This window comes from Triturus cristatus, chromosome 2_2 (genome assembly GCF_964204655.1).
Source record: "Triturus cristatus chromosome 2_2, aTriCri1.1, whole genome shotgun sequence".
Lineage (NCBI taxonomy): Eukaryota > Metazoa > Chordata > Amphibia > Caudata > Salamandridae > Triturus > Triturus cristatus.
The window spans coordinates 481,094,678-481,114,260 of record NC_140582.1 but is presented as its reverse complement, the minus strand read 5'-3'; the positions used below and the strand labels follow the sequence as shown (position 1 = coordinate 481,114,260).

Genomic DNA, 19,583 nt, shown 5'->3' with positions numbered 1-19,583 from the left:
ATTGTAATGGGGGTCCTAAGGGGCCCCCCCAGCCCCGGGGACTGCCACCCCGGGGCATTTAAAAAATATGTGCGGAGGGGGCTCACAGCCCCCCCCAGCCTCAGGGAACGCCACCCCCCGGGGCTTCTAAAATAAATGGGTGGGGGGCTCAAAGACTCCCCCAAGCCCCGGGGACCGCCACCCCCCAGGGCTTGTGTTTTATTTAAAAAGAAAAACTAACCTGTGTGGGGGGGACCGAACCCCCCCACACGCCCCGGGGACCTCCACCTCCCAGGGGCACTAAGTATGCAAATTGGGCACCGGGGACCACCACCTCCCCGGGGCTTTGTTAATGTTGCGAGGGGCTCACACAGCCCCCCTCCTGGAGCCCTGTCATGCCCTGGGGACCGCCACCCCCCAGGTCCGGCTCCTGCAGTGTCCCGGGCTGCCCACCCCCGGTACACTGCAGTTTGCTATGGCAGGGTGGGAGGTTCCCGCCCTGTCATAGCAAACTGCTTTGGTTTTTGGAAGAGAGAGCAGGGAATCCTGCTCTCTCTTCCAAAAACCAAAGACGATTGCTTTTCCACACGGGGAGCTGCATCATAGCAGCTCCCCGTGCGGAAAAGCAATGCCGGCTCCCACAGGACGCGGGGAGCCGGTGGGACCGTGAGGGGATTGGGCCCGGGAGGGGGGGCCACGCGCCCCCCTCCCAAATTATAAAAACATTTTTTTTCAAAAGAAAAAAACAGAAAGGCCGGCCCCGGGGGATGGGGCCCCCGCGGCCATGAATGGCCTGAGGAGGGGGGCTGCGTGGCCCCCCTCCAAAAATGTAAATAAATAAATCAAACTGGCCATGCCCCGGGGGATGGGGTCCCCGGGGCCGATTATGGCCTCGGGAGGGGGGCCATGCGGCCCCCTTCCAAATTTTGCAAAAAAATAAATAAAAGGGGTCAGGCCCTGGGGATGGGGTCCCCAGGGCCGATTAAAAAGGAAAAGAAGGGGGGCCACACAGCCCCCCTTCTTAAAAAAAAAAAGACCGGCATCCCACAGAGGCCCCGTCCCCTCCCTGCAGCACTCTGCAAACGCCTCCCCTGGCACGTTTGCAGATGAGGAACTCATTCCCCTTGAATAGTGGGGGTCAACTAGCCCACTAGGAACCTCCAGTATGCGCCAGGGAGCTGCGTTGCAGAGAGGTGTTCAGAGGCCATGTCCCTTTTTACATCTCTCTGCAACGCAGCTCTGTGGCGCTTAATGGAGGTACCTGGTGGGCTAGTTGCACCCCAGGGACTCTCAGGATTCAAGGGGACTTGATCCCCCAACTTAAAACACGCCACAGGCGCGTTTGCACAGTAGTAAAGGGAGGGGGCGTGGCCTGGGGTGACATGTGTGCAAACACGCCCTGTGGTGCATTTTAAGTTGGGGAATTAATTCCTCTTCAATCCTGAGGTGCCCTGGGGGCCAGCTAGCCCACAAGGTACCTCCAATAAGCGCCACAGAGCTGCATTGCAGTGTTGTAAAAAGGGGCGTGGCCTCTGAACACCTCTCTGCAGCACAGCTCCCTGGAGCATACTGGAGGTACCTGGTGGGCTAGTTGGCCCCCAGGGACCCTCAGGATTGAAGAGGAATTAATTCCCCAACTTAAAACACGCCACAGGGCGTGTCTGCACACATTTCACCTCAGGCCCTGCCCCCTTCGTTCACCACTGTGCACCCCCTGGCGAGTCGTAAGTTGGGGAATTAATTCTCCTTCAATACTGAGGGTCCCTGGGGGCCAACTAGCCCACCAGGTACCTCCAGTATGCGCCAGGTAGCTGCGTTGCACAGATGTGTTCAGAGGCCACGCCCCTTTTTACACCTTTCTGCAACGCAGCTCTGTGGCGCTTACTGGAGGTACCTAGTGGGCTAGTTGGACCCTAGGGACTCTCAGGATTCAAGGGGACTTAATCTCCCAACTTGAAACGGCCACAGGGCGTGTTTACACAGTGGTGAAGGGAGGGGACAGGCCCTAAGGTGACGTGTGCAAACACGCCCTGTGGCGCGTTTTAAGTTGGGGAAATAATTCCCCTTCAATCCTGAGGGTCTCTGGGGGCCAACTAGTCCTCCAGGTGCTTCCAGTAAGCGCTACTGCGCTGTGTTGCAGAGAGATGGTCCAGGCCGTAATCCTTTTTACACCTCTCTGCAACTCAGCTCTGTGGCGCTAACTGGAGATACCTGGTGGGCTAGTTGGACCCAAGGGATACTCAGGATTCAAGGGAACTTCATCCCCCAAATTAAAACGGCCACATTGTGTGTTTGCACATGTCAGCTCAGCCCCCCCCTTCACCAGTGTGCAAACACGCCCTGTGGCGCATTTTACGAGGTAGTTTTAATCCCCCTGCCCTATTATGTACTAGGGTCTTACAGAGGAGGCCATGGTAATCACAGGGGTACCCCAATGCATAGTGTTCCCTAGTGTATGTAGGTGTTTTAACTGTATTCTAAGTGTCTTTTAGCATAGCACTGGCTCTAGGACTTGTTAGTCAGAGTCACTTACCACCAGTACCCATCTTAAAAAGTTGAGGGTACAGGATGATTTTGCAACAAGGCCTCTTTCTGCTCCTCTTTTTATTCTTTCTGCACGTCTTCCTTCTTCCTGCACTTTTCTTCGTCTTTGAGAACTTCTGTTGCTTCTTTCTGCATTTCTTTTTCTTCTTTCTGTGTGTTTTTTCTTCTTTCTTCACATGTCCTACCTCTGTAGGCATAGTTAGAAACTAGCGTTTAAAAAAACCTTTGAAATTCACTGAAAAAACCATAGGTTTGAGGCACGTTATAGTTAGAAATTAGCATTTCAAAAACCATAGAAATTCTATGAAAAAACCATAGGTTGCAGGGGAGTTATAGTTAGTTGGACATTTCACTCGTACAAAACCATTAAAATTCCCCCGTTATAGTTAGTTCAGCTAACTATAATTCGCGCGCCCGCAATGCACTGCTGATGACATCACATATTACATCACTCATGACATGGTCAGTGACATCACTCATGACAGCACTGATGACATCTCGAATGACATCACTGATGACATCGTCCTTGTGATAGAGTGGCAGACCTCCTCTCCCCCTAATATAAACTTTGATACACACACTCAAAAATAGAAACTAACATTTTTAAAACAATGGACATACCAATACCACTTACAACACACCTATTCAGTAATTCCAAGATCAACACACAAATCCACTCATTCACCAACAGTCCTCTACAGTCACTCATACATGTACTCACTCATCATATGTACTCATACACCTATACATCCTGTTACACACTGACACTCACCATAGTTACTCACACACATAGTCACACATGCAATCAAAGTATCAAACATCCATTAAATTGCATATACAGTTATACACACACCACCACACTTACTGCTACAGAAACTTACACATACTTACTCTCTTAAGCAATCACTTATAGAAACACATACTAATTTATACAGGAACTCTTCCAATCTCTCACTCTCACATATACTCACTTATATACACCAATACTCACATATACTAGTTTAAAACATATGGAGTTACTCATAAAGACACTATTGAGACAGTCATTCACTCACTAACACACCCATACACACACTCATCCACCCATACAGTCCTGCACACATGCTGTCTTCAACACATACAAGCAGCGAGTCACTCATTCATGCATCTATGCTTTACGTAATACCCCCCACCGAACCATACAGACACTCATACTGATATTCCAAAAACCAACTAATAACCTATATAGACACTCATGTAGATATTCACCAACCCATGCAGTCACTTATACACAAAGTGAGAGACTGATACAGATATTTATATATTTAAACATTACTCACTAACCCATGTATTCACTAAGATACACTTAATTAGTCAGTTATACAATCAATTTTTCAAAAAACAAACATCATCCATTTAGACACTTATATACCCATTTAATCTTCCATCAACCTTGAGATATACATATATAAAACATATTTAATTTTCTGAAAGACACACATTCACTGGATGATGTCATTAGTGATGTCATCAGTGATGTCATTTGAAATGTCATCAGTGATGTCATGAGTGATGTTACTGACCATGTCATGAGTGATGTAATATGTGACGTCATCAGCAGTGCATTGTGGGCGCGCGAGTTATAGTTAGCTGTTTAAGTTAGGCTCACATTTCACTTGTACAAAATCAGAGTAATTTTTCTTTTTTGCTAACATTGGCAACATTTGATGAATCTTCCCAAAACTTTCCCAAAAAGTTTATATATATTTTTTGAAAGTTTTGCAACTTCACGATCCTCTCATGTTTTACTATTTCTGTATGCCCTTTTCTCTAGTTTACTTAAAGTTGCTTTTTTTAATGATCACAGGTATCTTTTTCGAAGTGGGAACATAGAACACCCTGGAGATAAACTCTTCAATACCACTGTGGAAGTTCTTCCTGCTCAAGTAAGCACTGCTTACACTTCAAAATGTAGCATGTAGTATATGTGGTCTATTCTTCCTACCTATTGCAGAGCTTTCTTTTTCTCATGTACAGGCAATGAAAATAAATGATGCTCTAGGAAAATATCAAAAGACAGACGATGGATTTTTAAGAATAGGTAAGTAATTGTAATTTCTTTTTACAACTGTCCCACTAAATATATTACTTATGTAAGAGAAAAAGTTGTGATAAGACCAAACGGTATGGCATTGATCGGAAAGTGTGGAAGGAGATTTTAAAAAACAATTGAAAATTTGTTTGTGTTTGACCTTCCCATGTAAATGTTATGACGATATTAAATGTTACTTTCTCCAGTATAGTATTCAAACTCAAATGTGCAGTTAATTTTGAGTTCAGCCATTCCTTTTCCACTTAGGAGTAGCCATAAACCTGTTTTGCAAACCATCCACATTGAGTGAACTTTGGGTCACCCACTGACTCTTTTTGGCCATCCCTCATTTATTTTTGTTTCTTTAATAGTCCTCATTTTGGATCAATCTGTGGCATTTTGTGCAGAATTACAATTTGTATCAATAACTGGTCAAAAAAAGGGGCCCATCTCAGCATCGCAGCTGATGAGACAGGCTCCGGGAATGATCATGGGAAGCTGTTCATGCATCATGGCAATACAAGCTCTTCACAGTTATAAAGGCAAATGTTGGCCATTATAAAAGCGAAACAAGTATGCATACTTTGCTCATTGTGTGCAGTATAATGCTTTTTAAAACATTTTTTAAAACGGGTCAGCGGGAACTCAGTATTTGGTCCACAGGCCAGTTGGTTTGAAAGCCAAGCAGTGCCAGTATCAGGCCCACTGAGTAAACTTCGGATTTGACCAACAAATGCGGCCCAAAAATAAAGTGTAAAATCGGGGCGCTTAAAACCACCTTGTGTATATGGTAGTTTGATATAACGAAGAGCTCTCCTTGCACGTCTATAACCCCATATGAAGCTGCCTACGGCACTATCTAGGCACTTAAAAAACATCCAAGGAACTCTTAAAGGGATTGTACGATATAAATATAAGAATGTTGGGAGAATATTCATTTTCACTATGTTACATCTCCTGTATATATTATGAGGAAGTCGATGCCAGCTGCATAATTTTGCCATAACAATTTTAAGCAGTGGCTCATCGTTCAGAGAGACCACATCGTCCACTCGGCTACTAAGGCAGACTCCCAGATATGAGAGAAAGGCTAATAAGCAATACTATATACTAATGCTGGATCTGTAGAATGAGATAAGCTAAAAAAATAATGAAACAGCTATTTTTAACAGTTATTAAAAATCCAATGCAATTGTGAATTCAGATTTTATATAAAGAAAATTGTAAAGTTACTTTAAAAAAGTTACCTCATCCCTGCCTGCCTGAAGTTGCTGGAGGCCAATTTGCATTGGCTCTCCAGCTGCTCCAAGTCAGTGATTACCCGTGAATAGGTGTGAAAAAGGCGTGAAATGCCTCCCAGGAGAAAACAAAAGGAACTCAACAGAATATAAAGGATGGGTGCTGTGGGCATTTTTTTTTTGATTTTTGCAGTAATGTTTTTTTTTTTCTGATTTAACAACATGTCAGCAAAACAACTACAGCAGTACATACCTTTTCTCCCATCTACCCTGGTTGGATGTGTAAAAACAAAGAAATATAGACTAGTAGCAACTATTTTACATTACTTTCCACATGAACAGGGTGTCTTCATTGTCATTCTAGCCTCTTTTTTGTCTGTACATTAACACCCAAGAAGCTCATCACCCCTTTATGCCTCTTTCAGGCATCCTTGGCGATCTCCTTTTCCATCGCCATATATGTGTCCATCCTCAGTTCCCAATCTTGTACTCTAAACACCACCCCACTTCCCCACTTTTGGGCAATATCTCTCTTTGCTATTATAAATCCTAGATTTAGCAATAGTCATTTCTAGGTCGTCGCATCCAGCTCTTTCCAGAATCGCAGCAGGACAGAGCGCACAACCACCTCTATAGGAATACCACATGGAATCATCCAACCTCCTGTTTAACTGTGACCTAATAAGCCGGAATTTTGGAATATTCCAAAAGGATGTGTATTAATGTGCCTTCCTTGGCACAGTTTCGTAGGCATCTATCGGCCCGTGTCCTGCCTATTTTATATAGTAATTATCTACTGTAATATATTCTATGGAGAAGATTCAACTGGATAAGGCGGGACCTTGCTTTTATCTCCATTGGATACCTAATAGTGTCTTGCCAGTCAGTCATCCAGGTCTCCTAAATCTTGTTGCCAGTGGTCTCTTAATTTATATAGCTCTCCCTGAGTGTGCTATGTGTAAGGTAGCTTTCATTATCCTATGACTATCTAGTAATCTCTTCTGTACTGGGGAGTTCCCTTAAGTCTCATTCCCCCCTAAGGAATGTAAAGCATGTACCAGTTGTAAATCTTTGAACATTTGTGATGTCAACATCTCATATTCTGCCTTTGGATGGTCAAAGGGCACTATTCCATTCATATCCCACTCATCTTCCATTTTAGATCAGCCTATGTTTTCGCATTCTTTGAACTCCAATAGTGTCACTACTGGTCCAAGTCTTGGAACCAACCGCAAAGGGCTTAGTCTTACATTCCATTACCCTATTTGGTCTGTGCCATGTGGATAAAACTGTGTTGGTAGCTGGTGGGCTCATAGCTCACCGTCCCTCCATGTAGCACATGTATGTATCCCTTCTTACCCAATTTAATAGGCCATCCTATATGCTGGCTCATCCATTGGTGCATTTGCCCATTCATTTACAATGCTAATTTGGCCTGCTTTATTATTCTTTCTTTGGATGCTGGGGAGCGCTATTCTCCCATCATATATCAATTTCTATAGTGTGGTTAGGGCAATCCTCAGTGCACCACCTGGCCATAGAAGTGTTCTTAGTAGTCAATCGATTTTAACAAAAAGCAAGTTTGGGATAGCATATGGGACACATATATACGGGAGGAACTGGTCCTCACGAAACAATATGCCCATATATAGTCCGATAACATGACCTCTTTGTTGTCTAGAATGGGTCAGAATAAAGTGCACATGAATTTATTGCAGAAATTAACATTAACAACCTGAATCTTAAGTTCACATATAACATCAGTTGTGAAACCATTACTTTTTTAGATACAAAGGTATACATTTCCCACAATGGTCTGGCAACCTCACTTTACAGAAAACCCACAGCGGGGAATTCGATATTGCATGCAACAAGTGCACACCCTCCACAACTAACACACAGCATCCCCTATGGGGAGATGCTGAGAATAAGGAGAATCTGTATTGAGGAACAGGACACTCAAGTCAAACAGCGAGAATGTAAAAACAGATTCCTACAGAGAGGGTACAAGACTCAAGCTATTGACGCAGCAATATCGAAATCCAAAAGCAGGGCAAGGCAGGATTTACTTCAATATAAATCCAGGCCCCAGGTAGCAATGGGTACAACTCCCACTGAACCCACCAGGTTGATACTAGGGTACTCCAGACAGGAAGGACAGATTAGGGTGATTATACGCCGCAATTGGCCAATAGTACTGGGGGATCCCGTCATAGGGGCAGCAATGCATAAAAATCCAGCAATCACCTTTAGAAGAACTGCAACTATGGGTGATGCTTTAGTGAAAAATAACCCAGAAGATGTGGATTCCAGTACATGGCTTGCGCCTAGGACAGGCTTTTACAAATGTGCCAATTGCAAGGTGTGTCAATTTGGTATGAATACCAAGACTTACCAAACGCCATTTAGCCCCAAGATACATACCATCACTAAATATCTGTCATACAGAACTGAATTTGCTGTGTATGTACTAATATGCAGCTGCAATTTATTATATATAGGCAGTACTTAACTTGCAGTGCATAAAAGAATTCTGCAACATACACGTGCCATTGTAAATAATGACTCTAGTTACCCGGTGGCAAGGCACTTTAAGGAACATCATCAAAGTAGCCTTAAATATTTTAAATATTATGTGTTGGACACAGTGCCCCTTTGACAAGAGATGTGGTAACAGGGAGGCCAGACTGCGGCGCTTGGAGACCAGTTAGATTTTAGAACTGAATACCAAGCAGCCAGGGGGTCTAAATACCAGCGAGGACATGTATACTTACCTTTGATAATATTGAGTTACTGAAATTTTCACTGAATATTTATTTAAATATTTATTACACATTTATTTATTTATTTATTCATGTGGTTATTCAGCACCAGATTCTGTTCAGATTGACTACCAGTCTGGATATGGGTTTCTTTTATTTCCCATATTTATTTAATTTACCCATCTGGTAGGGTTGAGATGGCCACCAGGAACGTGCAATAAGTTTTATCCTGAGAGATACATTGTTAATAGGGCTGTATTTTACACACATGAGTCACTATTTTTAGTATGATATGATGAACCATTTTTAAGATCAGGAGTTTTTAGCTAATTTATTGGGATTTTAGGTTGAAATGATTTTATAACAATTCTTACATTGTGTATTTCATTTGTGGGAATCAACCTTATAACCCTCTCAATTATTAGCTTATTGATTTGATCTCCTTTGCAGAATGTACCATGTCTCTAATATTTGTCTGCGAGTTTGATATAGGTTGCCAGACATTAGGTAAAAGGCATTAGCCAGTACCAGTTAGGCTGCTAGCTATCTTTTGCACATATAGAATTATTTTGCACTAATTTTTTGCACTTTTGCACATATTAGTATTTATAAGGGACTTGCACATCAGGATGGAAGGGGGGTTACAAATCAAGCACTTAGTCACTTTTAATCACATACAGCGGCAACATTTACTTATCACTAGGATAGGAAAGCATGCATGAATGAGGGGTTTATATAAATGTATTAAGACATAAACATACCCCACAATTAACAGTATAATTGTTATTTTTAATCATGCAGGTCATTGATCTATGTATTTTACAGTGATTTGATATCCTGGCCGAAATTGTAATTTTATACACACAATGTACATGATTTTAGCAATATGCTCAAAAATGTAATTGTAATGTGTGGTATTTTTACTATGTCTATTGCTGCTGCACTTGCACTTTAAATAGAGGTAATCCCGCCCAGGCGCTGACATGTGATCAAGGCTGTCTCTGCGGGCCGAAACGCGTCATGGCGACATGGTGATTGCTGAATAAAAATCACTATCGAAGAATACGGGTCTACACTTGCCTTATTTCAATGGACATAAAGTGGTGGGCAAGCGCGCAAATATATATGTATATATATATATAGAGACTGAAAAAACCATAGGTTTCAGGGCTGTTATAGTTAGCTGGACATTTCACTCGTACAAAACCATTGAAATTCCTCCGTTATAGTTAGTTCTGCTAACTATAACTTGCGCGCCTGCAATCTACTGCTGATGATGTCACTTATTACATCATTCATGACATGGACAGTGACATCACTGATGACATCTCAATTGACATCACTGATGACATCACTGATGACATCATACAGTGAATGTGGTTTGGTTCGTTATTTAAATATGTATTATATATATAGCAATCTTCATTGAAGAATGAGTGGATATATATATATAAATATCTGGATGGAGGATTTAGTAGCAGTGTGATTGACTGTTTACTTGACTAATTTATAGTGTCTCACTAAATATATTGGATAGTGACTAAACTGTGTGAATATCTGTATCACTTTGTCAGTTGTTGTGTAAACTGCTGCACCAGTTGGTTACTAGCTATGTGAAAGTCTATATTAGTTATTTATTAGTTAACTGAGTATTTGTATGGGAGAGTGAATGTGTGTGTGGTTCTGTGGGGGTGTGTGTAACTGCCCAAAGATGTGTGAATAGTTGATTCAGTAGGTATATGAGGTTAAGACTGCATGTTATAACAGTTTTTTGGGTGAGTGAATATCTTTATGGGTGTGGTGATGGGCAAATGTATCTCTCAATGGTACATGTCCAACAAACTAGAAAAATAACAGGCAGTGTATGTGACAGTTGTTGTATATAAATAAGTATACATAAGACTCAGTGATTGTATGAGTGACTGTATGGATAACTGTATACTTGTAATAGTGATGTTATACCACACTAAGGTGCCGATTCCGATCCTGGAAAAACAGGGTACGAACCGTCGGTCGGAGCGTTTTCTCCGTCCGACTCGTACCCGGGAAAAAAACCCTACAAACTTGCAAGTACGATTCGTACGGAAACACCATTTCCGTACGAGTCGGACAAAACACCGACCGACAGTAAAATACATACGAATGTGATCCGGGACACCGCGGACGTGACGTCCGGACGGAGTTAGGCATGTTTTTACGTACCAGCAAGTACGATTCGTACCGACAGCAGTCCGGACGGCAATATTTTTACGGCACCCAAAAAGTGCCGGAAAAGGTAAGTACGCCGCGATGCGAGCGGTATAGGGGGCCCCTGTACATGCCGCCCCCCCAGCCCCCGTATGTACGCGCCGGCCCTCCCAGCACCCGTGTATGTACAAGACGTACCCCCACCCGTGAATGTACACCCGTGTATGTACACCCGTGTATGTACGAGACGTACCCCCACCCGTTAATGTACACCCGTGAATGTACACCCGTGAATGCACGGGTGTACATACACGGGTGTAAATACACAGGTGTACATACACGGGTGTACATTCACGGGTGGGACTACGTCTCGTACAAACACGGGTGTCCCTACACGGGTGTAAATACACGGGTGGGGGTACGTCTCGTACATACACGGGTGTACATACACGGGTGTACATTCACGGGTGGGGGTACGTCTTGTACATACACGGGTGTACATACACGGGTGTACATACACGGGTGGGGGTACGTCTCGTACATACACGGGTGTGCATTCACGGTGGGGGTACGTCTCATACATACACGGGTGTACATTCACGGGTGTACATTCACGGGTGTACATTCACGGGTGGGGATACGTCTCGTACATACACGGGTGTACATACACGGGTGTACATTCATGGGTGGGGGTACGTCTCGTACATACACGGGTGTACATACATGGGTGTACATACACGGGTGTACATTCACGGGTGGGGGTACGTCTCGTACATTCACGGGTGTACATTCACGGGTGTACATTCACGGGTGTACATTCACGGGTGGGGGTACGTCTCGTACATACACGGGTGTACATTCACGGGTGTACATTCACGGGTGTACATTCACGGGTGGGGGTATGTCTTGTACATACACGGGTGTACATACACGGATGTACATTCACGGGTGGGGGTACGTCTCGTACATACACGGGTGTACATACACGGGTGTACATACACGGGTGTACATTTACGGGTGGGGGTACGTCTCGTACATACACGGGTATACATTCACGGGTGTACATTCACGGGTGGGGGTACGTCTCATACATACACGGGTGTACATATATGGGTGTAAATACACGGGTGGGGGTACGTCTCGTACATACACGGGTGTACATACACGGGTGGGGGTTCGTCTCGTACATACACGGGTGTACATACACAGGTGTAAATACACGGGTGGGAGTACGTCTCGTACATACACGGGTGTACATACACGGGTGTACATTCACGGGTGGGGGTACGTCTCGTACATACACGGGTGTACATACACGGGTGTACATACATGGGTGGGGGGATGGCGCGTACATACGGGGGCTGGGGAGGACGGTGCGTATGCGGGCACATGTCTCCATGGTTGCTATAGAAGTTCGCTCCGTACGGTGTTTTTTTCCATACGGTTGTACAATCGGACACACGGGACGGATCGTACTTGCGCGCTCGGACTTCAGTTTTACGATTCGTATGGAAAATCGTCCGGGGACGTGTCGGACACTTTTCCCGACCCGAGGACGTGTCGGGGAATTTTTCCAATGCGATTCGTATGTATTTTTTCCCATACTAATCATACTTGCCAGTTTGTACGGTACTTGTACGATTCGTACGGAAAAAAATCCGGATACGATTCGTACGGGGAAAATTTCTCCAGGATCGGAATCGGCACCTAATGAGTTACTATCTATATGAATAAATGAAGTGGTGTTTTTATAAGTGTGTAGCTGAGTAAATGTAAGTATAACCTATTGTTTGCATAAGTGAGTAGGATGACTGCATAAGTGAATAGGATGTGTGCTGGTGTGTAATGTCGATATAGGTGTATAAGTATATTTGATAGTGTTCTATTGATCAGTGACAGCATGTATGAGTGAATCTATAGGTAAGTGATTAGATGTGTGTGTACATCTAGGAATCACTGAGTGGGTTTTTAGAAACTTGTATTGGTGTGTCAATGGATTCAAATATGGTAGTCTGTATTTTACAGTGAGTGATGAAAGCTTATACTACTGTATGTTGAGGTGTATCTGATTGTCACGTGGATGATGTCATCAGTGATGTCATTTAAGATGTCATCAGTGATGTCATCAGTGATGTCACTGACCATGTCATGAGTGATGTAATATGTGACATCATCAGCAGTGGATTGCGGGTGCGCAAGTTATAGTTAGCAGAACTAACTATAACAGAGGAATTTCAATGGTTTTGTACGAGTGAAATGTCCAGCTAACTATAACAGCCCTGAAACCTATGGTTTTTTCAGTGAATTTCGAAGGTTTTTTAAATGATGATTTTCAAATGTAATAATAGTTATATGTATTTTTTTATACTGATTTTCTAAATTTTTAAAAAACTTTTTTTGACATATTTTTTTTTAATTACATTATATATTTTTAATATAAATGGAAATAAAAATGTTTTTTAAAATATTGAAACTGAAATATTGTTTTTTTTTGTTGAATGTATAAGTGCAGAGCTATAAGTGTGTTGGTTAGTTAGGGGACTGCATGCATAGTGAATAGGGGTTTGAAGCAGTCCATGTGCTAAGGACTGGCTCAGTGCTTGAGTACTTGGGTACTGACTGAATGATTAGAGTACTGCAAAGAGAGTGCCTGGGTGAATTTATAAGTGGTTGGGTTTTGGCGCAGTGAATGGATTAGTACATGGTGCTGAATGGGTCACTAGAGGAGTGCAAGGGGAGTGACAGGGTGTTTGCTGGAAGTGTATGGATACTGACTGGGGAATTGAAGGTGTAAAAGACAAGTGTGTAGGTGGTTAGAGGACTGCATGCATAGTGGATAGGCGTTTGAGGCATTCCATGTGCTGATGCCTGGCTCGCTGCATGAGTACTTGGATACTGACTGAATGATTAGAGTGCTGCAAGGAGAGTGCCTGGGTGAATTTATAAGTGTTAGAATTACTTTTCAGGATCAAAGATGCAGCACTGAGGTTTCTCCTGATAACAGGTGAGTAAATCGGAATTCGTAGTTCGGCTGATTTTAGAGGAATATTTGTAAGTTTCAAAAATCAACATTTAGAAACTTTTTCAGCAAAAAGCAGGCAATGATATCCTATGGAAGGATATTCAAGTTACTGGTAAGTACGGCTAGAATTACTTTTCAGGATCAGTACTCGGCTCAAAGATGCAGCACTGAGGTCTCTCCTGATAACAGTTGAGTAAATCAGAATTTGTAGTTCTTCAGATTTTAGATGAATATTTTAAAGTTCCAAAACTCCACACTTAGAAGAATTTCCAAGTGAAACCAGTCAATGTTAGCCTATGGAAGGAAATTCAAGTAACTGGTAAGTACGGTTAGAATTACTTTTCAGAATCAGTACTGGGCTCAAAGATGCAGCACTGAGGTCTCTCCTGATAGCAGATGAGTAAATCAGAATTCGTAGTTCGGCTGATTTTACTTTGGTCCAGTATATATAGAGCCACTTCCCTACACCATCCCCTCCCTTTTAAGTTGGTAGATTAAGTCCCCTTGAATCCTGAGGCTCCCTAGGGTCCAACTAGCCCACTAGGTACCTCCAGTAAGTGCCACCTAGCTGCGTTGCAGAGAGGTGTAAAAAGGGGTACAGCCTGCACCACCTCTCTGCAACACAGCGCAGCGGCGCTTACTGGAAGCACCTGTTGGGCTAGTTGGCCCCCAGGGTCCCTCAGGATTAAAGGAGAATTATTTCCCCAACTTGAAAGGCGCCACAGGGCGTGTTTGCACACGTCACCTCAGGCCCCGTCCCCTCCCTTCACCACTGTGTAAATACGCCCTGTGGCCGTTCTAAGTTAAGAGATTAAGTCCCCTTGAATCCTGAGGGTCCCTAGGGTCAAACTAGCCCACTAGGTATTATTATTATTATTAGTAGGTTTTTGTAAAGCGCGTAGTCACCCGTAAGTATCCCAGCGCTAAGATCCGGACAAGCCAGAGGAAAACAGGGGGGAGAGAAGAGGAAAAGGAAATCAGGGAAACAGGTGAGTTTTTAGCCGCTTCCTGAATCGGAGATATTCTGGTTCTGTCCTAAGGTCACGGGGGAGGGAGTTCCAGAGGCGGGCTGTGTTGACAGAGAAGCGCCGTCCGCCAGTGCGTACCCTCTTCACTCTAGGGATAGTGATGAGGTATTCATGGTCAGACCGGCGGGATCTTGAAGCTTTGTAGGTCCTGATGAATTTTTTTAGGATGGGGGGCCTTTGTCCTGTAGGAGTTTGTGTGACAGGCAGAGAGCTTTAAACTTAACTCGCTCTCTCACTGGGAGCCAGTGGAGATGTTTCAGGGCTGGTTTGTCCGAGGATCTAGCCGGGGTATTGGTGAGAATCCGGGCCGCGGCGTTCTGGATCATTTGCAGTTTATTAAGGGTTGCCTCGGGAGCGCCCAGATAGATGGTATTGCTGTAATCCAGCCTTGATAGAATAAGGCCTTGGATTAGCAGTTTCTGGGAGACAGGAGGAAGTAAGGGCAAAATCTTCCTGATAGATTTAAGAAGCCCGAAGCATGTCCCAGCGATTTTTTTGGCTTGAGTCTTAAAAGACAAGTCTTTTTCAAGCCAAATTCCCAGGCTCTTGATCTCAGACTTGGGGGCTGGGGGTTCACCTAAGCAGGGGGGCCAGATGGTCTGAGAGAGGGAAAACCCCTTCTGACCAAGGAGGAGAATATCTGTCTTTGAACCGTTAAGTTTCAGTGACGAAGTATTCATCCATCCTTGAATTTCTGCAAGACAGTTGTAGAGGTCCGATGGTTCTTGGTTTGGGTGAGATAGAGATACCACTAATTGAGTGTCATCAGCATAGCTGATGATTTTCACTCTGAACGGTGTGACAACCTCCTCCAATGGGGACATGTAGACATTGAAGCGCCACAGAGCTGCATTGCAGAGAGGTGTAAAAAGCGGCGTGGCCTCTGAACACCTCTCTGCAACGCAGCTCCCTGGTGCATACTGGAGGTACCTGATGGGCTAGTTGGCCCCCAGGGACCCTCAAGATTGAAGAGGAATTAATTCCTCAACTTAAAACGCACCACAGGGCGCGTTTGCACAATGGTGAAGGAAGGGGGCGGGGCCTGAGGTGAAATGTCTGCAAACACGCCCTGTGGCGCGTTTTAAGTTGGAAAATTAGTTCCTCCTCAATCTCGAGGGTCCCTAGGGGCCAACTAGCCCACTAGGTACCTCCTCTATGCGCCAGAGAGCTGCGTTGCAGAGAGGTGTTCAGAGGCCACGCCCCTTTTCACAGCACTCTGCAACGCAGCTCCGTGGCGCTTACTGGAGGTACCTGGTGGGCTAGTTGGCCCCCAGGGACCCTCAGGATTGAAGAGGAATTAATTCCTGAACAGGGCGTGTTTGCACACATATCACCTCAGGCCCTGCCCCCTCCTTTCACCACTGTGCAAACACACCCCGTGACGCGTTTTAAGTTGGGCGATTAACTCCCCTTGAATCCTGAGGGTCCCTGGGGTGCAACTAGCCCACCAGCTACCTCCATTACGCTCCACAGAGCTGCGTTGCAGAGAGGTGTCAAAAGGGGTTTGGCCAAAGAACACCTCTCTGCAACGCAGCCCCCTGACGCATACTGGAGGTTCCTGGTGGGCTAGTTGGCCCCCAGGGACCCCCAGTATTCAAGGGCACTTAGTTCCCCCTCTGTAAACGCGCCAGGGGGCACGTTTGCATAGTGCTGCAGCGAGGGGGCGGGGCCTCCGCGGGATGCCTTTTTTTTCATTGTTTTTTTTAAGAAGGGGGCTGTGTGGCCCCCCTTCTTTTCTTATTTTCTTGGCTCTGGGGACACCCATCCCCCAGGGCCTGACCCCTTTTTTATATTTTTTTACAAAAATAATTTGGAAGGGGGCCGTGTGGCCCCCCTCCCAAGGCCTTAACCGGCCCGAGGACCCCATCCCCCAGGGCATGGCCTTTATTTTTATTTTTTTATATTTTGGAGGGGGCTGCGTTGCCCCCCTCCCCAGGCCACTTATTGCCCCGGGGACACCATGCCCCAGGGCCGGCATTTAAAAAAAAATATATATATATTTTGAGGAGGGGGGCCACTTATGGCCCCGAGGACCCCATCGTTGGGGACCGTAGGGGGGTCCCCATTCCCCCCACGGTCCCAGCCAGCTCCCCGCCTCCTGCGGGAGCCAGCATTGCTTTTCCACATGGGGAGCTGCTAAGATGCAGCTCCCCGTGTGGAAAAGCAATTTGGTTTGCATTTTGAAAGAGAGAGCAGGTTTCCCTGCTCTCTCTTTCAAAATGCAAACCAAGTTTGATATGGTAGGGCGGGAGCCGCGAGGCTCCTGCCCTGCCATAGCAAACTACAGTGTCCCGGAGATAGGCACCCCGGGACACTGCAGGAGCCGGCCCTGGGGGTTGGCGGTCCCCAGGGTGTAAATATAAGGTGCCCTGAAGCATCTGGAAGGCACACAACGGTGTTCCGCCATCCACCATAAACGTGTGTCTTTGTGCCCAGGAAGAAGAGGCTGATTACCTTGAAACGCGTTGGCAGTGGAAAAAGAAAAGCGGGGCTAGAGGAAAGACTGCATGTTTATGCTGGATGGCGTTGTGTGCCTTCCCGATGCTTCAGGTCACTTTGTTCATTAATATTTGCACGTGGTAGCCTGGCCGCGGGGAAGTGTACAATCGCCAGCTGGGAGAGAACCAGGCTCCAGCTGGTTGAGGCTGTGGTCCTGAACTGTTCAACACGAAAGAACGGCACAGTGTTCCTACTGCGGATAAAGTCTTTCTTACAGTCCCGCTACCTACTAAAGGGTTGAAATGTACAATGTAATTAGAAAAGCATGCTCAAACTTACTTAAAAATGTATTGTTTCACGCATGAAGGACTCCATGCCCCATAATACACCAAAGAAGAAGGTACTGTGTACACGTCCTTGGGGGCGGGGCATGGTAATGAATAAAGCTGGTAACGCTAATCGTGCGAGCCTCAAGTGTGTCTTTGTGCCCAGGAAGAAGAGGCTGATGACCTTGAAACGCGTTGGCAGTGGAAAAAGAAAAGCGGGGCTAGAGGAAAGACTGCACGTTTATGCTGGATGGCAGAACACCGTTGTGTGCCTTCCTGATGCTTCAGGGTACTTTGTTGAATAATATATATATATATATATATATATATATATATATATATATATATATATATTCACTGAAAAAACCATAGGTTTCAGGGGTGTTATAGTTAGCTGGACTTTTCACTTGTACAAAACCATTGAAATTCCCCCGTTATAGTTAGTTCAGCTAACTATAACTCGCGCGCCCGCAATGCACTGCTGATGACGTCACATATTACATCACTCATGACATGGTCAGTGACATCACTCATGACATCACTGATGACATCTCAAATGACATCACTGATGACATCACTGATGACATCATCCAGTGAATGTGTGTTTTTCTGAAAATTAAATATGTTTTATATATGTATATCTCAAGGTCGATGGAAGAATAAATGGGTATATAAGTGTCTAAATGGATGATTTGTTTTTGAAAAATTGATTGTGTAACTGACTGATTAAGTGTATCATAGTGAATACATGGCTTAGTGAGTAATGTTTAAATATGTAAATATCTGTATCAGTCTCTCACTTTGTGTATAAGTGGCTGCATGGGTTGGTGAGTAGCTACATGGGTGTCTATATAGGTTATTAGTTGGTTTTTTGAGTATCAGTCTGAGTGTCTGCATGGTTCGGTGGGGGGTATTACGTAGTGCATAGGTGCATGAATGAGTGACTCACTGTTTGTATGTGTTGAACACAGCATGTGTGCAGGACTGTATGGGTGGATGAGTGTGTGTATGGGTGTGTTAGTGAGTGAATGACTGTCTCAATAGTGTCTTTATGAGTATCTACATATGTTTTAAACTAGTATATGTGACTATTGGTGTATATATGTGAGTATATGTGAGAGTGAGAGATTGAAAGAGTTCTTGTATGAATAAGTATGTGTTTCTATAAGTGATTGTTTAAAAGACTAAGTATGTGTAAGTTTCCGTAGAAGTAAGTGTGGTGGTGTGTGTATATAACTGTATATGCAAGTAAATGTATGTTTGATTCTTTATTAGCATGAGTGACTATGTGTGTGAGTAACTCTATGGATGAGTGGCATTGTGTAACAGGATGTATAGGTGCATGAGTACATATGATGAGTGAGTACATGTATGAGTGACTGTATAGGACTGTTGGTGAATGAGTGGATGTGTATGTGGATCTTAGAATTACTGAAGAGGTTGTTGTAACTGGTATTGGTATGTCCATTGTTTTGAAAATTTTAGTCTCTATTTTTGAATGTGTGTATCAAAGGTTATATTAGGGTGAGAGGAGGTCTGCCACTCTATCACAAGGATGATGTCATCAGTGATGTCATCAGTGATGTCATTTGAGATGTCATCAGTGATGTCATGAGTGATGTCACTGACCATGTCATGAGTGATGTAATATGTGACGTCATCAGCAGTGCATTGCGGGCGCGCGAGTTATAGTTAGCTGAACTAACTATAACGGGGGAATTTCAATGGTTTTGTACAAGTGAAAAGTCCAGCTAACTATAACACCCCTGAAACCTATGGTTTTTTCAGTGAATTTCTGAGGTTTTTTAAATGCTAATTTCTAACTATAACGTGCCTGAAACCTATGGTTTTTTCTGTGAATTTCAAAGGTTTTTTAAATGCTAATTTCTAACTATGCCTACAGAGATAGGACATGTGAAGAAAGAAGAAAAAATGCACAGAAAGAAACAAAAGAAGTGCAGAAAGAAGCAACAGAAGTCCTCAAATA

The 19,583-nt window shown here is 44.2% G+C and overlaps 1 protein-coding gene across 1 annotated transcript in view; it reads left to right on the top strand.

The window, feature by feature from the left end:
• MGAT4D (MGAT4 family member D) overlaps nucleotides 1-19,583 on the top strand; it is a 666,451-nt gene that overhangs the window by 559,945 nt on the left and 86,923 nt on the right. The window contains exons 12-13 of the mRNA XM_085641583.1: nucleotides 4,370-4,448; nucleotides 4,540-4,603. Of these exons, the coding sequence (XP_085497709.1) occupies nucleotides 4,370-4,448; nucleotides 4,540-4,603 (143 nt within the window). The remainder of the gene's footprint in view (nucleotides 1-4,369; nucleotides 4,449-4,539; nucleotides 4,604-19,583) is intronic.